The sequence below is a fragment of the Tachysurus fulvidraco genome, chromosome 5 (assembly GCF_022655615.1).
Source record: "Tachysurus fulvidraco isolate hzauxx_2018 chromosome 5, HZAU_PFXX_2.0, whole genome shotgun sequence".
NCBI classification, from domain to species: Eukaryota; Metazoa; Chordata; class Actinopteri; order Siluriformes; family Bagridae; genus Tachysurus; species Tachysurus fulvidraco.
In genome coordinates this window covers 27,721,161-27,746,504 of record NC_062522.1, presented here as the reverse complement: position 1 = coordinate 27,746,504, position 25,344 = coordinate 27,721,161, and the positions used below count along the sequence as shown (strand labels likewise).

General features: G+C 38.0%; 1 protein-coding gene across 9 annotated transcripts in view; it reads right to left on the bottom strand.

Annotated features, from left to right (window-relative positions):
* The window catches only part of fmnl2b (formin-like 2b), a 32,411-nt gene extending 9,814 nt beyond the window's left edge, over positions 1–22,597 (bottom strand). For 3 of the 9 annotated variants that reach the window (XR_007140585.1, XR_003438534.2, XM_027133539.2), the window contains exons 1-26: positions 21,888–22,597; positions 18,513–18,596; positions 15,887–15,967; positions 14,661–14,737; positions 13,244–13,327; positions 12,992–13,141; positions 12,798–12,906; positions 12,624–12,700; positions 11,562–11,655; positions 11,340–11,414; positions 11,146–11,256; positions 10,634–10,783; positions 10,228–10,329; positions 9,724–10,081; positions 9,350–9,538; positions 9,072–9,092; positions 8,699–8,823; positions 7,704–7,906; positions 7,277–7,511; positions 6,354–6,422; positions 6,183–6,263; positions 5,516–5,645; positions 5,049–5,212; positions 4,325–4,426; positions 3,950–4,051; positions 3,621–3,744 (exon numbers count right to left, since the gene is read on the bottom strand). Coding sequence is in view for 7 of the 9 variants with exons in the window: in XM_027133539.2 (XP_026989340.2) it covers positions 3,621–3,744; positions 3,950–4,051; positions 4,325–4,426; positions 5,049–5,212; positions 5,516–5,645; positions 6,183–6,263; positions 6,354–6,422; positions 7,277–7,511; positions 7,704–7,906; positions 8,699–8,823; positions 9,072–9,092; positions 9,350–9,538; positions 9,724–10,081; positions 10,228–10,329; positions 10,634–10,783; positions 11,146–11,256; positions 11,340–11,414; positions 11,562–11,655; positions 12,624–12,700; positions 12,798–12,906; positions 12,992–13,141; positions 13,244–13,327; positions 14,661–14,737; positions 15,887–15,967; positions 18,513–18,596; positions 21,888–22,073 (3,283 nt within the window). In the remaining 2 variants the exon portion in view is untranslated. Of the gene's footprint in view, positions 1–170; positions 1,384–1,867; positions 1,983–3,105; positions 3,129–3,620; positions 3,745–3,949; positions 4,052–4,324; positions 4,427–5,048; positions 5,213–5,515; positions 5,646–6,182; positions 6,264–6,353; positions 6,423–7,276; positions 7,512–7,703; positions 7,907–8,698; positions 8,824–9,071; positions 9,093–9,349; positions 9,539–9,723; positions 10,082–10,227; positions 10,330–10,633; positions 10,784–11,145; positions 11,257–11,339; positions 11,415–11,561; positions 11,656–12,623; positions 12,701–12,797; positions 12,907–12,991; positions 13,142–13,243; positions 13,328–14,660; positions 14,738–15,886; positions 15,968–18,512; positions 18,597–21,887 lie in introns of those variants that run through there. The other 6 variants (XM_027133545.2, XM_027133543.2, XM_047813834.1 and 3 more) reach the window with 6 other exon arrangements.
* Between the last annotated feature and the right edge of the window lie 2,747 nt (positions 22,598–25,344).

Here is a 25,344-nt window from a genome sequence, read left to right as displayed (position 1 = left end):
TCCTCAAGTGAATGAAATACGCTTCCGTAGTTCTATTTCTATTCAGTTTTTAAAGACAGATGTGCCACTGTGTATGACTGTGTATGTGACTGATAACATTAGAATTTAAATCACATGTCTCATTGCAGTACAGGGTAAATTAGCAAGGAAAATACAAGAACACACAATAGTACATTTCTGGTGTTGTTGCTTTATTTTCCATTGATTCCAGTTCAAACAGTGTAAACCAAGGAATGCTATATGTGCTGCTAACATCCTAACATCCGCCCAAGCTTTTTGAGTGTAATGTGCAAACCACAGACTATTACCATTACCATTACGTGTGATGAGTGAGATATTTAGCACAAATTGACCGGATCCACTTGTTTCACCACTGATCTTAATAATACTGCAATACATTGTGACATCATAACATTAAACTGATTTCAGAGGAAGCGGATTGTTTCAACAATATTTACAATATCACAATGGATGGTCAATGTAAAAAATAAGGGGTTCACTTTTTGTAGCAAAATATCTGTATATTTAAAAAAAGGATCCTTTTTTCCTCGATGCAGTATTTTTCTTTTAGAAAGAAGAAAAGTAAAAAGTCCTTTCCACGGTTCACGAACATCACGAGAGAAGCCAAGCAGGAGAAGTAGTGTGTGCTGACATACATTTAACACTGAACTTCATCGATTAAATAGAGATTTTGTGAATCGTTGGTAAAGAAGGAGATTGTCCTCAATAGCACCAGTGATAGAGACTGTCCTCCATAGCACCAGTGATAGAGACTGTCCTCCATAGCACCAGTGACAGAGCCTGTCCTCTATAGCACCAGCTGTCTGTCTTCCCTCATGCTGGTCTTTCTTAAATCTCCATCCAGTTCTTTTTTGCAAGATCGTTCATTACGAGGGCTGAATATTTAAAAAAAAAAAAAAAAGCAAAGTGCGTCTTCGGTTGTGTCCCAAATCAGACATAAACACTGTTCACGGGAGATCGAAACACCATAGTAGTCAAGCGTGTGTGGACACTTTCTTTCCATCCTGTCTGTCAGTCTGAAAAAAGCTGTTCGTAGAGCCACTTCCACTTGCAGAGTGCACAAGACATGACATATGACTCCTGGCTTCCAGTCATCTTCTAAATGCATTGCAGGTGAATCAGTTCCAAGTGCAATTAATAAGAAAAAAGAACATGAAACTATTTTTAGTTTCTACTTTAACCTTTGGAACTAGTGAAAGGTGCAACACAGTGCTCCCCTCTTTTTCTTTTTTTCTGTAATAATTGAACCCCCTTCTCAGCAGATGGTGGCCACTCGGAGCAGATGAAGGCTCTGTCTGTCAAAGCTATTTCTCCCACTCCTTTGGACGGCATCGGCCCGGCGGAAAGGGTGACTGCGCAGGTCTGCGTGGGCAACACAGTGACAAGATATGTTTAAATATCTACAACATGTATTAAATTTCAATGTCCAAAAGTCTGAGTCATCAAGAATTACCAAGAACTGTTTTAATTTGGTCAGGAATCGTCAAATTTCATTTATTTCTCCATTCAGATCTTAACATGACGTTTCAGTAAATTCAGTACTAAGTACCTGGACCTGAATTTCATTTTTTTCCCCATTTATTCAGAAAGATCTTAGTTACTGACTCAGATTTTTGACACGACTCCAGGGGACACGTTTGTAGTTACAAATTCAACAGTTTGCATCGGTGCATGCATGTGATGTATAGATGAAATGCCAGAACCGGAAAATAAGATTCATGCAGGAAAAGGAACCTGTAGACGTCATGCTCAAAATAATGCAGAATGAGTAAAAACAAGTAAGAAAAAAGAGACAGGTATGAAGAAGGATGGACAAATCAGGATGGGCGAGAGAGAGAAAAGCCACCTTTCTGAGGGAGAGAATTTAATTTAGTAATGGAAGTCCTCGGAGTGGGTGGGGTCACAGAAGAACCGTGAGCCGCGCTTGGCTGATCGTGCAGTAAAGGGGACGGTCTTCAGCACTGTGGCAAAACAACATCCAATCACATCACAGGAAAACGACGAGGTGTTTTTTTTTGTTGTTTTTTAGACGTGTCCCAACAACTAGATGCAATTATTTTAAATATGATTTAACTCATAGTTTTCATACAGTCAGTATATCTGATACTCAAGGATCTGTGCATATTCCCAAGCTGTCTACTCAGTATATGATATGTGTATATTCCCAAGCGACTGTACAATGTTAACAACATGCCTTTACACTACTGGTTAAAGTGTGCGTAAATGGTGTTGTTTCTGCTCATTTTCTGTTGTTTTTTTATCCCACTAAACTCAGATGTGAAGGCATGTACATTCCCAGTTAATCTTGAAGCCAATACAGTGTAACACATGTTGAGAGGAAATCATTATCTGCCCTCTTTCACATACACAAGCTCTGTGGTTGGCTACTGTGTCTCTGATTGACAGGTGAGAGAGAGTTTGCCATCAGTCCCACCTAATATTGCATCCCTGGCTCTACACCATGGAGATAGAGACTTGGTGGCATTTTTAAAAAAAATTAAACTCACAATATCCCTACAACAGGGCTTGTTTAGACAATGTATACTCATCTAAAATTTGAATTGGAGTCAGGAGAATAAATAAACACATACTTCCTAATCTGGATGATCTGCTTCTGAGTATCAAGCTGTCAGGTTATATGCTTTTTTTTCCCATGATCACTGTAAGGTGGACATGGAGGTCATGGAAGACGTAATGTAATGTACTGGAAGAGGTTTTGTTCGTCAAATTAATCAAAGACGAAAAGGGTTCTCTTTAAAAGAACTTTAAAAAGCAAAACAAAAAGCAAAACAAACGTCATCAATATGCCACAGAGATGAAGCTGAACTACTGTGACGTTACTAGGTTAGTACCAGGTTACTGATATCTGTAAGCTTAAAGCTTTTGATGAGCATTTTACCCAATAAACTGTTCATATTTGCCACAAAAGCCCCATTACACAGGATGTGATGTGAAACGTGAATGAATTTAATGGAAGTTACATCTCCAACACCTGAGTTTATTCTTATTTTTGTTATTGATTTGACTCCTCCTGTATTGATTGTAGGTTTTCCTCTGATTGTTGCCACCACCGTGGTCTTATTCTTGTCGATTGCTGCATTAATGCTCTGGGGATTTTAGGTATAGAAAGCATTCACACTTAACCCTGTATCCTCCTAAGATTTTATTCACATGCATTAACACTAGTTAATTCATTCTGTACTGTACATGTATATGAAATAAATAAATAAATAAATAAATAAATAAAGATAACTGTATACAATTCAGGAAGAAATCTAGGTGGAATTCTATCATATAAAAATCATTAATATCAATTTTGTTTTCTGTAATTTGCCCTGTATTCTCATGCTAAATAAAGACATGTTCAAGTCTCTCGTTCTTTTGCTAAACTGCATCTTAGACCTTCTGAAGCACTTCATGTGGTTGGATTTACATCTTTTTATGATTAAATCTGCATTTTTATACGCTTAATCTCTTTTTGGATTTAATCCTGACACACAGGATGCATTGTGTGTGAGGTCTATGTACATCTACACTGCTGTCAAAAGCACATTTGTTTATCTCTTGACTCCAGGCATTAATCTGTGCCTGAGCCACACCTGTAATTATGTCTTCGATGGCGCCGTCTTTGCCCTCGTAGACATGGCGACTGTCCTTGCCTTGCCTCTTCCTTAGCTCGGCAATCAGCCCCTGCTGCTGCCTCTTGCCTTTATGAGATGGAGACTAATATGTGGGAAAGAAAATGATGAAATAAATGCATTTCATTTATACAGATATTTCTATATTTGTTAACACCAGTTTGAATTAAGACTGGGATGTTTAAAATAAACGTATAAATAAATAAGGATTTATGAATCACTCTGCCTTAGACACTGATATATGAGAAGCAAAAAAAGATAGAGTACATTTTGAAGGACGTTCTGTTTACCTGTTGATCCTCCTGCTCTTCCATCATTGCCTCTTGTTCCATAAGCTTCTCCATCATCAGCTGCTCCTGCTTCTTCTTCTGCTCGTTCTCATCATCTGCTTGCTGAGGAGGAAGCGATAAACAGATGAATAAAATGTTATTCCATGTGAAGCTATTTTTTTAATCCATCTTAATTTTTTTTGTAGTTCTCTAGCATACAAATTCTAGAATAAAAATGTTTTCCAAGATGACAACCTGCTGATTTAAAAAAAGATTATATAACATTAAAATGAATGTAGTGTATAGAGTCAGTAACATACACGAAAACCTATTAGGATTCTATTTATCTTTATGTCTCCAAGATTAAAAAAGAATAATAAAAAAATCCAGACTCACCCTGTAGGCCTTAACAAAGCGGACAAAGACTGGGAAGAAGACAGAAGGTGGCATTGTTTTGGGGCTTTCGCCAAAATACTTCACAACTTCGTCGAAAGCGTCCTGTATGAACACACATGATGTCAACTGACTGTCACATATCCTCCCTGTTCACCATCAATCTCTCTCATTCCGCTCTTTTTTTTCCTTTTTTTTTTTTTTACACCTCTCCATCATGAGTAGGCTCCTGTTATACCACAGCACTTTTTATTTCTCAAATCTGATTGGTCAGACGATCGACTGCAGTATCTTCACTCATGCTTATTTGTATGGAGGATACTACATGCAATTTAAATCTAATACTAAACAGATTAAAAAATGTTCTGCTCAATAACAAAATAAAACATACAGGCAGAATGATTTGATATAGTGCCAATTTTCTGTAAGAAGACATTTATTTAACATTTAAGGTAAGATCCTTCAGTGCCAACACTTTCAGTTAGAAGTAAAGTCGTTTTCCTCTACAGGAAACTCTTCAGGATGAAAGAGATTGTAGTTTCTCTGGAACAGAAGCTCTGTTTCTTATTTGCCTGTTTAGAGCAAATGCGGTGCTAATTCTGCTTCAGAGCCGGGTTTAATAACCTGGATAAAAATTAACCCAGGTTCTAAATTACAAGTCTGAAACGTTCCTCTAGCCTGGTTTAAAAATGTACCTAACAAGTCCAAAAGCTTATTTATTTTTTACCTGTGAGATTCTAGCATCATCCTGTAGTTTTTTCAGCCTGTTCTCGTTGTGCTGGATGAAGTCTTTGAGCAGCGAGTTGTGGCCGTGCATGCTGTATTCACGACGAGTCAGATCCATCCCCCTCTGCAGCTCCCTCACATCCAGCAGAACATTGTCCAGAGAGACTAAGCAAAAAAAATCACAGTACTGTAAATCTCTCAGTTAAACAGAGGAATACAACATGCTGCTGGGATCAAACCTTCAAATGCTGCAATAAAATACGTCTTTAGTTTATTTTCCCTCTTTAATGTAAGAAAACTGTTAAATACTCTAAATGAAAACGCTTAAAGCAAACAAATAAATATAAACACATATCCATCTTTATTCGCAATACATTTGCAACAGAGTGCATTTCCTTAGTGCTCCATGTGCTTGACAATCTTTTCACTGCTGCTCATACATTACTGTGATAATAAATAAACACTTACCAGCAGCAGCTTTCTCTACATAATGGAGTTCATTGTAGAACATGCTCACGACGGCGTATTTCTCCCTCACCACATTAGCGATGTAGTGCAGAAGGGTCTGCTTCCTGTCTGTGGACTTGGTCTCCAGCAGCTGAGATAAAAAAAAAGATTCAGATTTGATTAGAGGATGTAAAAAATAGTACAAAATGTGATTCATTATTGAAGCGTTTGGTTTGTGTGTTAGGTGCCTTGTAAATGTACAGAAACTAAAATACAGAAATTCACCCAAGAACAGAAGATACAGAATCAGTGGCCAATTAGTTAACAGATAATTACTGTATATCATGGACCTTTTTTTTACCCGTACGCTCGTGGTCCTTTTGCTCAGCAGAGTGAAAATCAACATATCAGACATTTTCAATAATTATAAACAAATGAATAATTGTATTGCAAATTAGTCAGGACAGATATTTTTTTCCTCTGTTGGGAAAACCTTGCACTACATTTTAGTTGTTTAGATTTTGATGTTTATCATCAAGCACTCGTGGCATCTCAGGGTTTGATTTCATTATTTACTTTGAAGATGTTTACTTCACTGTAAAGTCGATTTGCTCTGAACCAGAAAAATAAAACAGGGCTGATTCGAATGCACCAAACACAAAATACTAATATTGATCTGCAGACTCACCAAATCTAAACTTTGAAGCTTGAAGCCATACACAGCTCCTCTCTTACTGCTGTTCATGTAGTTCCCCAGAGCCAGAATGATCTGATAAATGAGAGATATGAGAGAAAAATTGTATCAAGTGAGATAAGGAATTGCTCTGTAGTGCGTCTCTGTATAAACAGTCCAACTCACTTCAAGGATCTTCTTCAACTTCTGGGAGGATTTAATGGACACAGATGCAGCAATGATGGCATGAAGTTGCTGGAAAAAAAGGATGTAGACGTAAATAACCATGTCCACTACCATCTACCTATCCTCTTTTACCCATCCATCTGTCCAGCTATACATGCAGAGATTATAGCAGTGTTTAATCGTTCTGTCTGTGTTTAATATTTGATATGATTTATACCCTTACTCACTTATCCTCTCTTTTCCCATCAGTGTGATTAACCCATCCTATATCCTTTCCTCCATCCATCCCTCTATCCATTGAGCTACAATATACTATGTAATGTTTAATCAGTTCCAATGAATTCCTATCTATTGTTTTAATCCTGTGCATTTGCCATCCATTAATGTGAGCTATCAATCTTCTCAATCTTCAGTTCACCATCAGTCTCTCTCCATCTAACATTACTACCCATTTTTTCTTCTTCATTAACTGCTTTTAACTGGTCAGGGTTGTGGTGGATCCTGAGCTTATCCCAGGAACACTTGATGTGAGAATACATGGTGGGCAGGATGCTAGTTCATTTCAGGGCATCAGGCATGTAGACCCATTCACAACTAGGGGCAGTTTACAGTAGCAAACCCATGTTTTTGGGAGTTGGGAAGAAACTGAAAGAAACCCAGAAGAAGATTAGATGAATATGTAAAACTCTGAACAGACAATAAACCTGAGCAGAGCAGAACCCTGAATATGAGAACCCTGAACCCTTAATCATGCACTTTTTTCCACCCCATATCTCCCCATCCTAAAAATCTCTCTATTATTTCATATCATAACATCCATGGACATTTTTTCTTTTCTAACACCTTCTTCTCTGCCCCATCCTCCATCCCTTCTTCTGTCCACAACATAATTACTACCCTCTACCTCCCCCTCTATCACTCACCGGTGTGAGCATCTGCAGGCTGTCACTAAAGTTGCCCATGAAGGCCATGATGGTCATCCTCTGAGGTAGCCGTTCGATCTTGCTGAACATCATCATGAAGCGATCCTCGTCAGTGAGTTCCACCAAGGGTCGCCGCTCCCTCTCGTACTGTCGCAGCGTCTTTACCTCTGCTTCGGTGGGCATAAAGCGCATCAGACACTCGGCGAAGTCCACAGGCACGGTGCGTAGGTCAAACCTGAGAGACAACGGACAGGAAGTGGTTCGGCTGTGAACTATATATGGCTGTAAAATTCACCCGAATCAAATCAGCCCAGCAGAAATATTAAAAGAATGTACAGATTTTCTAATGACCTCTGATAACCCTTTGGTTGTACTTTAGATAATACCCTATGGAGAAGTGTACTGAAGTGCGGAGGTGTATACTCACGACTGAATTGCTTTGCAGATCTCCTCAGGGCTTTTTCCTGCTTTGCGTAAAGTGATGGCAAGGTTCTTGGCCCTGTTGGCCTCTAGGAGTGACACTTTACTGGGGCCTTTCTGTGGAGCTTTCTGCTTGCTCAAGGTCATATCCACTGAAGGACCCTGGGCTTTGGTCTTAAACATCTCCTCGAACTCATCCACATTCAGATCCTGCCAGTTACAGGTAAATGGAAGCATGACACTTACGTATAATACATACATATAACATATAATCCTATGTGAATGGGTTGTCACTTTTTTTTTTAAATTAAAACATGTCCAGTGTAAACTAGGCTCAGTAGGCTTCCACCATCTGTGTTTTTTGACTAACTAAACTGAGCAAAAAATATGTCTGTGAAGATTCTCAGTCATCCAGGTGTGGTTATCTGAAAGTTAAGTCATGTTAACTGGATGTCTCTGATCGTTACCCCTGAGAATATCCAGAGAGTGGAGGATCCTTAACCCTGGAGGATACAAATTTGTAGAATTTGCCAAATTCCCTCAGACTGAAGTAACTGCTCAAACGACTAGTGAAATGTTTTGATGTCACTAGAAAGAAGTCCAGCTGACATGACTCAAGTTACAGAACTCTGACTCATGGTTAAGCATGAACTACATATTTATTCTTATGGTTAAGTATGATCGTAGAATCAAACCTGCCAGAATGTACTCAGGGGTAACGATCAAAGACATCCAGTTGACATGACTTAGCTTTCAGATAACCACACATGGAGTTGCAGGAGTAGTTGTTCTCTAACCAGGATTTATCTACCATTCATTTAACCTAGTCAATAAGTCCAGTGAGTTAGCTGATAAATGTATCAATTGTTACCACTACAGCAACATGTTAATTTAAACCTTTAAATGTTTCAAAGGCATGACCAGACAAGTAATAATACGATTCAAGCACTTTTGTGCACCACTGTTGTGAAAGGAAGGTAAACATCCCAGATGCCTTATTACCTCCAGAATCCTTTCATCATCAATCTCATTAAAAACAGTGCCATTGATCTGATTAGGTTTCAGAGCCACCCAGTTAAAGACCGGCATCCGGAACTTGGTCTTGATTGGCTTTTTAATTTTCACCGCTGGAACAGGGAAAAGATGCAGATGTGATCATCAAACTTTTTTTTATTCAATTAGGCAACACACACACACACACACACACACACACACACACACACACACACACACACACACACACACACACACACACACACACACACACACACAAAAACACACACACACACACACACACACACACACACACACATTTTATAATGTATGGCCACAGAAAATAAACACAGCAGAGATCACCAAAACAGAGGAAACCTACAGAAGAGCTTGATTGGTCCATCTTTGAGAGCAGGAAGAAAAAGAAAAGTAGATAAAAGCAGAAAAGTTTAGAGAGTAAAACAAACTGCAAAAAGTCAAGCAAGCAAAAACAGAAATTTGCCATGAAATGTAAAGAAAATAACTGGCTACGGAATAGAGGAATCAATTAAGCAGAAGCAGAAATCAATAACTTGGCAAGATTTTTTGGACTCATACACACAGCTACATAGCCTGCACATATACAGTACATTCACAGATATATCCACCTAAAGTACATACCTGTTAGGCCTGAATTGAATATGACTGTGGGGGTGCCACAGCCAGGGAGAGGAGGGGCTACAGGGGGAGGAGGCGGGGGTAGTGGGGTGGACATCTCCATGGCCCGCCCAAGAGGAGGGGGTGGAGGAGGTGGCGGTGGCGGTGGTGGAGGAGGAGGAGCGGCAGTGACGGCTGATGGTTCGTTTGATACTGCATGACAGAGCAAAGAATCTATTGTTTACATTTATGACGTCTAATAAAAATAAAACTGAAAGGACCCTTAAACCTATGTTCAAGGATAATATAATATTTGTTAATGTTCTTTTAAAATAAACTAAATATACTGTAAATTTTATATGTACATTTAGCTTATTCGGCGGACATGTTTTACTCACAGGAGGAGTCAGGCATTGGTGGTGGTGGAGGAGGCGGGGGTGGAGGTGGAGGAGGAGTGGCTATCTTTCTCAGGGTTCCAGTTTGTGACGAAGAAGCATACGAGCTGCTGGCACCTGCACCAGCCTGGACCATGGCATCAGGGCATGGTGAGAGAGGCATGGGCTGAGGAGGAGAGGGCAGAGGGGACGTTTCTCCCTCACCATCTCCCTCTCCTCTCACCTGGATCTGCAGACTACCACGTCGCTCAAGCTCGTGAATCTTCTTCTCCAGCCTGGTCTGCTTCTGGATGGCTTCATCCTTCTCACGCACCATACGCCGAAGTGAGTGCACCTGAGAGCTAGCGTCCCTGTACAAAGCCTGCATCACAGTAAACAAACAAGTGCGTGATTTTATTTCACGTGGCTGATTTTAAGTCAAATCTAAACTGTCATTTTTTTTCTGAATTATAGTTTCTAACTCGGTTGCTTTGAAATGGTTTGAAAAAATGTCGTTTAAACCCTCACCCGGAGGGAGTCCAGCTCCTTGTTCTTCTGCATCAGCTGCTTTTCCAGCTCCACAATCTTAGACATGGCCTCATTCTCCATGTCCAGCAGCTTGTCCGTCATCTAGCAACAGAAAAATCACAGATGGCAACAGGGTTAATTTCAGAAAAACTCATTTCAGAGATTTCATCAAAGAATGAAAAATTCATTAATTTTATAACGTTGTACCGATCTGACCTCTGACTGTCTTTTGTATTTAATAAATGTTAAAATTGCTAAATATATTTGATTTGTTATATGTCTCACCGGTTATAGTTAGGTCTTAATGCATGTGTGTGTTGGATTGTTATATTCTGCTGCACATTCTGTATACATTGTGTTAAAACTGTGCTGAAGAAGGTGTTTAGATTAGATGAATTCTTCATACTTGTGACAGACTCTCCTCCAGCTCCTCCACGCGTTCCAGCGCTGCGTTTTTGGTCTCAGCATCCTCCAGCAGTGTGCCCACATCGAACAGGTTATCTAGGTACGCCTGGATCTGTACCTGCAGCTTATCACTTTCTGTGTGTTTCAGTCTCTATATGCGCACAGAAAAGTGTAAGAGTACGAGTGGATGGGTTTTAGTTAAGGCTGCACTTATTTTTTTCAAGACCTCAGTTGAAGACCTTTTATTGACCGTGGTGGATTATGCTATGAATATCATGGTTATCACATGCCTATTACCTGTTTAATCACATACCTATTAATCGATTGGTTCTTGTATAATTAACAACCTTGCTAAGTTATGTCCATTATATACGATATAAACAAACATTTGCATAAATACAAAAAAAGTTCCTTAATTATCTGTTTCTTAACCATTAAATCTGAATGCCTGTGTTAAATAATCCCCATTTCAATAATTGGGCAATAATATTGAAAGACTTAATGGTGTCTTACTTCCAGATAATCATCCAGTGCAAGCTTGGTGAAGTCATACTGCAGGTGAACTCGAAAATTCATGTCTTCTACAGAGTGAACAACGATGTTGATGAACTGCATGCATGCAACCTACAAAGCAGTGGCACAAATCATTAATGGTGCAAATGCTCACAGAAAGCCATTAAGATTAGAGGGTTCTAACATGAACTCACCATGAAATCAATATTGTTGTCTTCGTTTTTAAAATCCTCCATTAGCTTCTCAAACCGCTGAGACTCTGAACAGACCTAGAAGACCAAAAATGAGCTCAGATCAAACAAAAACCTCATTAGCAGCCAATCGTGAACCCAAAAACTCATAAAAACATCATTACATTAATAAGTGGAGTTAAAAAGGATCTGAACTGGTGTGACTGAAGTCAGAAGCTCGAGTACCTCTTTGAAATGGTCAAAGGCTGCAAGGATGATCTCATGCCCTCCTCTCACAAGACACACTGCAGCCAGCAGCTCCAGAACCAAAGCTTTGGTCCTATCCAATACATGACACAAGCAAGTCAGAAATGATTAGCTCCTGTCTCTATCATGCTGGAGAAGAAACCACATCATATACTTCATCACAGTAAACTGCAAAAGTCCTTCAAGTCTGAAGTTTACACTAAAGATGACTGTTGTCTTGCCCATAATGGGATCCAGTGATAATGGTTTTGTGAAGAAAGACGATCAGGCATATTTCATCTCAATGTCTTAGTGAGCTTCATTCAGACAAAGAGGACATAAGTAAATCACTTTAATCAACATAGAGAGATGGATCAATGATCTGACACAATGCAGGAGAAAATTTGACCAATCCCACTCAGTCCAGCAGAAGGTTTGACCAATCTCACCAATTCCAGCAGAAGGTTTGACCAATCTCACCAATTCCAGCAGAAGGTATGACTAATCTTAAACTGCTCCAGCAGAAAGCTTTAACAATCCCACCCAGTCCTGCAGAAAGTTTGACCAATCCAGCACACTCCCACAGAAAGACTTTTGACCACTCATGCAAGACCCAACATAAATCTTGACCCACCTGCTTCAGCTGGAGCATTGACCACCCCCTCCCCCCCACACACAGACATTCTGACCAATCCTGCCCATCCCAGCTAAGGTTTTGGCCAATCCTGCCTGCTCCAGCAGAAAGTTTGACCAGTCATGCCACATACAACATAAAGCACACTAATCATACCTGCTCCAGCATTTTTTTTTGTAATAGACCTCAATATTTTATATCTTCTGTACATTGTATGATATTGTGAACTGTGTAATCTAAACAACTTTGAGGATACTGAAGGTGAATAAATGACTGTAAAGCCCATTTCACACCAGACCATATTAGACCCTCTACTTCCACTGAAATGTTTAAAAGGGTGATATGTGTCTTTGAAACTTTCAATACAGAAATAAACATTTTTTTTTAAAATGTAATTCATTCTATTAGGCCTATTTATTGTGGCTTACCTGGGATTTTTGATGTTGAGGCTCAAAGCAATTTCATTTACTGCATGTGGATGTGACATAACCATGTTGAAGCCGTACTATAGACAAAGAAAATGTGAGGGAAAGGATTAAACTTGTAATAAAAAGTGTCTGTTTTTTCCAACAAAGTTTTATACTTCTTTCTAATCCACATACCTGGTAGTTCATAATGGCTCTGAGACACATGATACAGACGTGCACATCATCTTTCTTACAAACCAGACGGGAATTTTTGAGAGTTCTTCGGCTAGGAAGAGTGTTGGACCTGAAAAACAAAGTATGATTAAGTTCCTAATGCTAATGTTAAAAATATTAGGAATTAAAAGAACAATTTAATGTGACTGGTTTACCTTAAGGAGTGTCGTGTGGAGCGCTGAATACTGCTGCTGCTGACTGGTGAGGACAGATTGGTGTCTCCGTGTAGATCTTCTATAGATCTGCTCCACGGGGTCTCTACAGATGCCTCTCCACTAGCGCTTTCTGCTGCATCTCCATCAAAGCTGGAGAAGGGAAATGATGATGTAAAAAATACAGATTAATCCTAATATCCAAGCTAATAGATGAAGAGCATGAGTGAAAATATGAGAGAGAAAAAGACTCACGTAACGGCATATTGTGCGAAGGATAGGTACTCCACCAGCACGTCCAAGCCTTGATTCTCTTCATTCAGAAACTCTCTTACCCACCTGAGAGCACAGGAAGAAAAGAATCTTAGTAAAAGAACTTGCTTAGTTAAAAAAAACTGTATTAATTTTAAAAAGGAAGTAAGAAAATGGTTGAAAAATAAATCACACAAAATGGGCTAATTTAAGACATTCATGTGAAGTCTTGTCCCCCGGAGTGTCATCGGCCATCCTAAAAAAAATTCTCATACAGTTAACACTTTTTATCTCTACTTGTCTTCCACTACATATGCAAATCTGTGACCTCTGAATGAATGAAGTGTCCGATATTTTCGCCCTATTGAATAAGTGTATCATCCATGTGAACAAGCTCCAAAACTGAACTGAGTTAGATCAAAATGCTGTTAAAGGCACAATTTTAATTGGTCAGAAAATTCATTTACAGCTTTATAGACCTATAGTGATTTTATTATAGTGGCAACTAACACAAAAACTTTAATGATGAAAGCTCCTCATAAACAGATTATTTATATTATGCTGACATTTTCTGTGAGCAGATGTTTATTTTGCATACTTGAAAAGAGCCACCAGTGTCAACTCTATTTTAAAGTCAGAGGTAAAGCTGTAACTGTATGTTTTTCATTGGATTTTATGTCATAAATATCTAGAGAAGCTGGTGATAGAATACAGCAGCTATAACAAACACAAGTTGGCTGAATGTTTGCATACAACTGACCATCACCCTCATATAATATAGATTTAGTTATAATCATTTTATTATTGGTTTTATTATTATTTATTATTACTCATTCAGCCACAAGATCATTAATGATAAGCAATAAAGGCCACTTTATTCCTTCCTGTCCAACCTTGGCAAAGCGTCTTCATGGAAATTGCTATAAACTATATAAACAAATGAAAAGTATTACATGACATTAATTTGATTATCAAAACTGCTACAGTTTGAGGAATAAAACACTCTGGAATGTCTTGCTATTATAAAATAATCAGCTTCGGGTTAGTAACAGTAAGATAATTAGCATGAACATGATTAGCAAGTGATTTATTCCTTACTTATTCTTGGTCATATTTTGTAAACCACTGTTTAATGGTGCTATGGAATTAAAAATAAAACTGCAGCAGCAGGATCCTGCAGCCCGGGTTTGATTCCTGCGCATGGAGCTAACCCAGCCACTGAAGAGTTATTAGTTGCGCCTAAAAGTGCATCCATCATATAACCTGCGCCACATCTAATATGCGGACCACGTGATCCGCTGTGGCGATCCCGGACACGGAGCTGCTGAAAGAACAACAACAATCCTCTGCGATCTTTAAACCAATCCATTGCTTTTTAAAAGAACTCCTAAGTAAGACTGTCTGACAACACATAACTCACCCAATATGATTAGTTCGGAGTGAGATTTCCAGCTCACGGAGCACCTGGGTGGATTCCTGAACTCTCCTCCTGAATTTCTGCAGGAAAAGTTTATAATTTTAGCAAATTGATGCAAACAATACCAGGCATCACACAAATACATATTTGCTGAACAAGGAGCTCAAGTGGGAGGCCTCACTTCCATGTGCTAAATAAACTGAATAATGTTCAGGGGCCCAGTAGTGGCAGCTTGGTGGACATAGGAATCGAACTCACAACCTTCCGATTGGTAGCTCAACACCTTAACCACTAGGCTACCACATACCACTAGGCTACACACTCACGGACACATGCATGCAAGCACGCACAGCAAAAAAGAGGTCACAAATTGTTATATCACATGTAATGTACATGCTAACTCTCTCACACACATGATAAAGTATATCTCAGAATTAAAAGGTCACAACATTCTTCACCATAGAAAATGACTTCAGACTCACTATAACAATGATAAATCCATTGTTCTTTGGTTTTCTCAGTTGGAAATGTTAAATGCTGATATAAGCACAGCCTTACAGCACAGCATTGGAACATACAGTATATTTCTGTGCTTTTCTTGTATTATAAAAAATAAGGTGTGTCTCAGGCTTGGGTCCATTTTTCTTGCATGATATCAGCTAAAGCATTGTGAACAATTGTGAAATCAAGGGTCAGTAAAGGTTGCACATAACCATATGTTCTTGGCTGTTTTGGGCTGTAAATATAAAAAAACCTGTATAAATGCCACTTGAGGCCAACATGTATAACATTGTTAACGAAATTCATTTCTGGATGAAATTATGAATTAATTTAAGAGTTTGTAGATTAAAATGTGATATAATATGATGTGAAATATAATAAAATGGAATATATAAAATGATTGTAAGAACCCTCTGTGTTTACACCTCTCTATTTTAGCACAATGTCATGTAAACATACATAATGCCTGCACTGTCTATTGTCTCGCACGCTGTCTATTGACTTGACTTGATATGCTGGATCAAGTGCCTTTTTTTAAGCTGTGTGTTTACTTGTGTCTGAATATGAAGACCCTTCCTTGTGTATAAATGTTGATGTATTGACTGTAACTTGACTGTGTGTGTGACTGCATAAGTATCGCGTGTTGTTAAGAGCCGGTATTAAAGGTATCAGCGATGAACATTGCCATACAAAGAGTAACATTATCATCTAGATAAAACCTACAGTACCTTTCTTGTGACAGCAGGGTCGAGAAATCCTCTTAGCTTCTGGATATATGTGTGAGGAGGATTCTTCACCTGGAATCGTTCCTGTTGCATACAAACACACAGATTTAAGTTATACTAATCATAAAAACACAAGAATTGGCCTTGCTGTTTAAATACACTTGGAGGGACTTTATACACACATACATACATATAGTATGTCTGTCTGTCTGTCTAACTATCTATCTATCTATCTATCTATCTATCTATCTATCTATCTATCTATCTATCTATCTATCTATCTATCTATCTATCTATCTATCTATCTATCTATCTATCTATCTATTGTCTATTCACTACTGTGAAAGTCTTAGTTGCCTTGTTTTTTTTTAACAGATTTTGCTAAACATTGTGGATTTCTAGACATTACTTCTCCAAAAAAATAATGTTATGGAAAGATATTTCAGCAAAGCGCATAATATCAGCAAAGTGCAAAAAAAAAAGAAAAGATCTAAGAAACCACTTTTGACATAAGAGACGATTAAGGCTAAGAGCTTGTTACTCCAAATATTGGCTTTGTGTTGTTTATTACTGTTTATTACTGTTTACTTTTATTTGTCTTTTAAGAAGAATGATCATTTAAAAAAAATGTTTAAGATTTTTGCACAGTATTATATGCAATGGAAATTCATTATTGTATATACAGTATATATATATATATATATATATATATATATATATATATATATATATATATATATATATATATATATATATATTCTGATACAAAATGATATTTGTGGCTTGGTGTGGCCTTTTAACTTGCCATGATGTAAATTATTCAGCTGAAGGAAGCTCATCCAGAAAGGGAACCATTTTCCACACACATTTTTCTTCTCTTATTTCATTCACGCTCTCTAGTCTGATTAGAGATGTGACTAAATGGCGTGTTGCAAAGCTTGATTAGAAAAACAGAACGTTTAAAGATGAATGAACAAATAAAGCGTCTTTATATCAGCTCAAATCGGATCTCGTCTGCGTCCGGGACGTTAATCAATAGTGATAATAAGAACCTCCTGAATGATAAAAACATATGCCTTATTTGCTATATTTTTATATACTATATTTATATTATTTTAAACATACTTAATATTAAAAGGCTTCTGCTAATTGTTTATTTCATTTAATTATTACCATTTAATTTTAATATCTGTTTTAAATGATCATCTGAGTGAAATCTATTAATGTCTGATGTTGGTACTGGACTTTTAAACCATACACTATATTACCCAGGTAGCATCCACCAATTTTATTTTCCTCCTTCCAGCATCATCCTGCATGTCTCATGAGAGAAATATGATCATGCATTATTAATATCTCATTCGTTCAGTCGTCTCAGCAAACACATCCAGGAAGAAGAAGAAAAAAATAAAAAAAGTCGACCATGCTCTCGCTGGCACACATTAGTGTAACCATGGCAACATCTCATGCGTATGCAAATGCAGTAGGTGTGTATTTGTTCCTAGTGAGAGTTCCAATCAGTGTGGGGAAGTGAGGGAATTTGGAGAGAAGTAGAAGCACAAAGACTCACTTTTAAAGCAGCATATATAAAGTATAGTTCCTAAGCTTATTATTGCACATTTCTCTATTCTGATGGTTGGAATAACTGAAAAAAGGAAATACATCCAGGTTAGACATCATGCTTCAGGCTTGACTATGTGCTTTGAATTCTGTTAACTATTATATTTTACAATAATGCTTTTTAAATAAATAATTGTTTATATGTAGTTGGCCAGCAGAATGTAAACTGTGTCAGCAAACACCAGGTTCACTTACCTTTACTGGTTCATCACTTATAATCAAATATCTAAGCGATCATATTCTAAAACTATTCGGCTTTGACCCTTATGCTATTTTTAAGTATGTTTTTGTTTGTGTAAAAACGTTTATTAACTGTAGTCTAATTAAAACTCACTGTACATAACAAGCATACAGTATATTCTAGCTGTAGTGCATTATTGACTCAGGTAGTTTTTGCAGAAGGACGTTCTTTATTTGTCAGTTTCTCCAGTAGTTTAGCTGTGATGCTTGTGGCCACAAGTGCTTGATTTTGAAGTGACTTCATTTGCAACGGTCACATTAAATTATGTTAGATAGATTTACTCATTTTAGATAGAGTCATGCCAGTTTCACATCCTATACCAGTCTATAAAATGTTAATAAAGTAACAAATAGATGCAGCTTAAATGTTTGTTTGGGGCTTTTGCTGAATGTGCACTGTGATGATGTCATTGACTTGTCTTGGCCCAAACCCGTGGTAAATCTGTGCTAATTTGGAAAAATTCGCTAAATAATTGCACTTCTAGATCACTTTAGAGAGTTAAACTGTTTTTATCCTAATTTCAAAATTGAAGCATTTTGTCTATACTGTAACCACTTCTGCTACTCATACTAAATGATAATGGTAAGAAGAATTATAGTGATCCAAGTATTTTAAACAAAATATTGTCAGATCATAAACCATTCTCCAGTGTCATCTCTACTTTTTTCTTCATTTACCTCCGGTTTTTACTTAATAAAGAGTTTCCAGCCAGTCTGATGCTCGTGCAGTGATGTTTAGCAGCATTAAGAAATCGATCGTGCCACTCACCTGATCGCAGATGAGCTCCCACTTCTTCTCGTTATCGTACTGCCGTAGAAGTCTCACCTTGTCTGGTGGAAGGTTCATAGAGTTCTGCAAGATACAGAGACCATCATCTGTCACTCACGTGTCTGTTTTAGTCATGCTTTGACTAGACATTGTGAACATGCCAAGACTCACACCCACTTATTGAGTTTGTCCAGATGGATTGACCAGATTTGAAATAATTAAGATTAAGCACTTGCTAATCTCATGAACATATGGCAGGGCCACATGTAAGGAATAAATCCAATAGGAAATACTATTACACTATTGAACATGAAGCAGAGTAGCATGGTAGCATGTTGGAATTGATTGCTTTTCAATAACAGCGCATCCCAATGTGTTTTGTTATTCTTAAATCACAACAAAGGATCATTAAAATTTAGCATTTATTGCCACGAAACAAGTTAGTTCCTGTTATGTTATAGCAGCTTTAAGCAATTGTTTTCCCCAACTGCATGTGTTGCTTTCTCTTTCTTGAAGCTAAAAAAATCAGCAACGAAGAACTTCCCACAGGAACCACAACAGGAACAGCTTTACTGCTGACTGTTATAAATCACTGTCAGATGTAGACTCTTTCCAAAAATATTAAATTATTAAATGTCCGACCCAACCCAACCCTCACCCACATAAAAACCTGTACTTTCACTATTGTTATAAATCAAATACCATACTAGCATACGTTCTTACTGAGTGCAGTATTGCGAGTGTTTATGCAAACTTCGTTTTTCTCTTCTAAACTGCACTTGGGTGTGAGGAAGTCATTATACAAATAAAAGCCATGATAATAACCGATCTCTGGATTTACTCAGGTTCAAAACAGATTGTACTGTTGGAGGTTTGTACACATTTGCATAGATTTCTTTGGAAAAACACTGAACTAAAATGACTTAAAGTCAGTGACTATTAAACATTATAAAAGAAGTGTTTTGATACTGTTAAAGATTTCTTTGAGGAGATTTTATTTTTGGAAGGTATCTCCATGTCAGGGAAGTTTTCAAGCCATAGGATGAGGAATAAGGAATATGATATTACGGTATCATATAAACGAGTTTGTTTCTTTACATAACGCATCAACTGAAATGATTAAGAAAACACCAGCACATAAAGTAGAAAGTCCGAGGATACATACGCGTCATATTATTTTATCCCGGGACACGGAGAAAGCAATCTACCAAGCATCATAGTGAGCACTAAGCACAGACCTTTCTGAATGTAAGCACAGATGCATTCTGACTCTCTTGGGAACAAGAGGCGGGTGCACAGATGATTAAATGATTAATCGGTTAAAACAGAACAACTGTGCTTCTTATTTAATAGAGAGTTCAAAGAGCATTAGACTCTATAGTCAGTCTCAGTGGGGTAGAGTTTGTGATGCAAAGTTTTGGCATAGAGGTTGGATTTGCATTCCCTCCATTTTATACACCCTCTAAAATAACACTTATAAACACAAGCATTTATGGATTGCAGGTCTGAGTTCAGTTCCTAGTAGATCTGATTTAATCTTCTCTGCTCTGAACCTGTCCAGGAGAAATTCTTTATGCTAATTACACCCCATTCATCAGTTCATGAGATCTATCAGATCTATCAGTACACCCCAAAAACTTGTCACAAGGGCACTCTGTACTTTAAAGTCACAAACAGCTGGAACCAAATTCTTTGTGTGTGTCAACACACTTGGTCAATAAACCTGATTCTGATTCTAATCTGATTCTGATGTCTGTGCATTTATTTGTTATCTAAACTGGATTTCTTCTAATCGTTCAGAATAGCATCTCACCAACGTGAATTAAAAAACGTTTCTGCCAAGCACAAAGTGATTTAGTTTTGTGGTTAAAAATCAGTTTAGCAGTTTTGAATTACTATTTAATTATACTGTTCATTATATATTGTCTAACATCGTCTGTATTATCTTGTATAGTCTGTTTTGTCTTGCCTTGTATAGTTAAATGTATAGTATGGTGTTATTTATGTCTGTACTTTTGAGAGTCACAAACAGTTGGAACCAAATTCCTTGTGTGTGAACACACAATAAACCTAATTCTGATTATGATCATTTAGGATATATCTATACACCTTTTTTTTTTATATTATTCCCACCCTATACCAGTCTATAAAATTGTAATACATAAAAAAATAATAAAGTAGTTTTTGGATGCAGCTTAAATGAGTATAGGGTCCATTGTATATTATTTGTCAAAAATTAATAATGATGTGAATTTTATACATTCTTACTTCATGCTGTTTTGACACACTACATAGTGCAGTGTTTTACGAACATATTACCAATTACAATATATATATTTTTTGGTTGTTTAAATGTTGCAAATCATGACAATTTGGAACATCAGTATAATATATGGTTTTGATTCTTTGCAATTTGTCAGGTTATAGATACACTGTCTGCACTTATACTTTCCCTTTGTTTGCCTTAGACTATGGTGAGGGAACTGATTAGATTTAATTCTCACTATTTGCTTTAAAAACAGATCTGTCCGCAAAAACTTTGTTTTCTACATTATCCCAAACTGGCGCACTTACTTTTTCCGCCCTCAGTATACATATATACAGATAGACATGACTTAGTACAGTATTGCTTCTTAACTTTTGTATAGTAATAGTTGTGTTGCCATATCTCGACATACAGTTATAGCTGTTTGCATTTATTATTGTGTCACCATACAATTTTGGCATACAAATTCTACTATAAATAAATAATGAGTACAGTAGTATATAGTTGTGTAATACATCTGTATTATGATTAATTGGCAATTAGGGTATGTTGTCTATTTTTAAAATCGATATACAAATAGAAAAACGAGATTAAATTATTACAAGTGGTTTAGTTACATACTATTTATGCAGTATTATGGTATGTACAGTAAGAGTACTGAACAATTCTTCCTTTTTGACACATGAATAAGTGTTCACAGCGTTTCCTGTTATACTGTACTTTGTAGTGTAAAAGGTGAATATCTAATATTGTGATAAAAAGCATTATGATCAGCAGAACAGCTGGTATAGACGGACACAGGCAGGTGAGGGGTGGCAGGCTTGCGCACAGGTTTCTCCGCACAGTTACGCAGACGCTAAAATACCCATTCCAAGTAGCTATTGTGCAGCCGCAAACATCACATATCCATCCAGCCAAGCTGCACACAATAGACGCGCGCGTGTGTGTGCGTGTGTGTGTGTGCTGCTGCTTTCACAAGCGATCTGGCCAAAAGGGGAGGGGAGGGGAAGGGGGTCTGCCGTCTAGAAATCCCCACTGTGCCATTACTATTAGGTATTTCTATTACTGAATCCTAACCCAAATTACAGGATGGTACAAGCAGACATTACCAAAGCGATGGAGAACCTCTCCTCGAGCTCGGCGGGGTCAGGCATGGGCAGTTTGGGCGGCTTGTTCCTCGCCCTGAAGTCTGTGAGCTGCGCGTCCACGCTCTCTGCGTTGCCCATGGTTGTGTTTCTCTGTTTCTCTGTTTGACGAAGATGATGGTGATGAGGATGAGGCTGAGAGTGGCTCATACACCAGACGATAAACTGGTTGGTGTTTCTTTTCAATCAAAAATGAATCCTGGTGATGCACAATACAGTTTTCAAAGATGCGCAGATCCTGATTTTTCCCCCCTCATAGGTCACTACACGTTTCCATCGATGGATCAGACGCGCTGTAAATCCACTACATTGTTAATCCGTGCTTTTAGAAATTCTTTATCCACGGTTCGGCCTCGCAGCGCATCTTCTTGCATTTTAAAGCAACGATCATAGACACAGACACCGTCTCAGTGGGACATCGTTGTCCGCATCAAGCGCCGTTAATGTCTCATTCTCCGTTAGAGGCTCGTCTGCGCGCATGACTCTGTCTCCATGGAAGTTGCTGTCCCGTTAATCCTGAGGCTCTGACGATAACACACGGAGTCCGAGCAACATTCAGCACCCGACACAATGAACCCTTTCAACATAAGAAACCCCGCTGAGGCGTGACGAGAGTCGAGGGGGTGGAGGTGGGGGCAGGGGCGGCAATGTTTTGTTCTGTTGCATTCTGGGACGCGTAGTTTGCAGAATGATTCAGATTCAGATTCGGATTCAGAATCAGAATCAGGTTTATTGGCCGAGTGTGATGACACACACAAGGAATTTGGTTCCAGCTGTTTGTGACTCTCAAAAGTACAGACGTAAATAACACTATACTATACAAGACAATGCAGATGTCAGACAATATATACAGTACGAGTATTAAATACAGTAGAAATACAGAACATATGACTGATCAGTTATGTACATAAAGTGTGAGAAGTGAATGGTAGTGCAAATAACAGTATTGTGCAATTTTATGCTTTTTGTACAATATGCAGAAGCAGTAGTGTGTAACGTGTACAGATGATATACAGTGAAGACTGACAGTTCTGATAATGCAGTACTTATTGATATGAAGCAGTGAATATAATTATGGTGAGTTGTTAATCAGGGTGATTGTCTGGGGAAAGAAACTGTTCCTGTGTCTGGCAGTTTTGGTAAACAAAGTTCTGTAGTGCCTGCCAGAAGGGATGAGCTGAAAGAGGTTGTACAACGTCCAGGGTGCGAAGGGTCAGTAGTGTTTTTTTCTGCCCGGTTTCTGGTTATTGTATGGTACAAGTCCTGGGGAATGGGCAGAGGCACACCAATTATTTTTTCTGCTGTTTTTACTGTTCGTTGCAGTCTGTTCCTGTACTGTTTTTTTTGCTGCTCCAAACCAGATGGTGATGGATGTATGACTGCAGTGTATGTATGACTCAATGACTGCGGTGTTGAACTGCATCAACAGCACCTGTGGCAGTCCATGCTTCTTTAATTCATGTAGAAATTACATCCTCTGCTGGGCCTTTTTGATAATGAAGTTTATGTTGCACTCCCATTTCAGGTCTTAGGAAATGGTAGTGCCCAGAAACTTGAAGGACTCCACAGATGACACAGGGCTGTTGGATATTGTGAGGGGGAGTTGTGTTGAGGGGTCTTTCCTAAAGTCCTCTATCATCTCCACAGTTTTGAGGGTGTTTAGCTCTTGGCTGTTCTGAATGCAACATAGCCGCTTCACCTCCTGCTGGTATGCAGACTTGTCGCCATCTAAAATTTCAGGAGTTTAACAGTTGGGTCACTTGAAGTGCAGTCATTGGTATGGAAGGAGAATAGCAGTGGGGAGAGGACACATCCCTGAGGTGCGCCAGTGCTAATTGTCTGAATACTAGAGTTAAAACCTCCCAGTCTCACCTGTTTTTTCCTGTCTCTCAGGAAGCTTGTGATCCACTGACAGATGGCAGGGGGTATAGAGAGCTTTAGGAGTTTGGAGTGGAGAAATGTAATATCAATTGCTGTTATCATGCTATTAGCACAACTATCATTCAAATTAAAAGAAATTGCAGATAAAATGAATAATTTTGTAGGGAGAGGATTTAAATATAAAATTCACAAGTGTATGTGCATTATGTGCCACAGATCATGTGTGATTTACTGCCTTCATTTCCATTGGTAGTCGCTGCATCAAGTCACTCTATTTTTGCATAATGTTCAACTTTGCTCAACTTTGTTGCATCACTGGACACGCGCACTTCTGGATGCCGACTGTTGCTGTTGCTCTTGTTGACAGAAGAAAATGAATGATTTCCAGTTGCTTTGCGTCTGTGAGTCGCTGTATGTGTGAAAGTGCCATAAGCTTCACACTCATATTGAACAACCTTTAATCACACTTATGACTGAATTAGTTTGTAAAAAAAAAAAAAAAAAAAACAGTAATGATTAGCACATAACCACACTCTACTGCTTTGCTCCTGCACTGTGGACCACACTAATTTGCATAAGGACACCAAAATTACCATAAGCGGTAAACAAGTTGCTTAAAAGAGCCCAGTAGACTGCCTACTGGACTGAGGGTCTGTGAGTCCTTAGATGATAATTAGACCATGGGCCCTCAACACAACACATAATCAACATAATTGCTTAGAACATGACATAATTCTTTCTTTCAGAAAGTAAGATCTTTAAAGAAAAGTAACTGCAAAGAAAAGACTTTGCTAATATATATTTTAAACTCTAAATGTTCTTAAAATGAGGTACATCATTGTTTACATAAAAAATGTCAAACCTTAAATATGGCAAAAAAAAATCCTTAATTTTCTGTATCATTTATCATACACAAGATCATGTGAAACCTGGAACCTGGAACTTTTACCCAGGAACTCGTGGTAAAAGGCAGGGGACATTCACATACTCATTCACACATGTCAATTTAGAGATACCAAAACAGCCAACAGAACAGCCACCTTTACTAGGGAGAATATTGGAGTACCCAAAGGAAACCCCCAAAGAAATCCCCCAAAGTGGAGAAAATGACAGGGATCAAACCCCCACCCCAGAGGTGTGAGGCAAATGTTCTAACATTTCACCATGCCCCCACATGAAAAAACAAAAGCATTAAATAAATATTATAGTTGACAATGTAAAAAACAACACTGATTATATGATGAAACCATAAGGGATGAATGCAAGTATTTCAGTCTTTCAAGACTCTAGATTTAGCTGCGGTTTCTTCAAATATCTTTGATTAGATCGGTTAGATTTACGAAAGTATTTGAAATAAGACTTTGTAAACATTTGACTTTTTATTGAAACTGAAACTAATTCATGTATATGTTTAACAGTTTTGCATAGTCATTGTCAAAATCTGTGTTTTTGGATCTGATCTTAAAGCATCTTCTTATTAAAGGAAAGACTGTCTCTTTTATCCAAAGTGTCTTACAAGTGAGACTTACAAGTATAAATC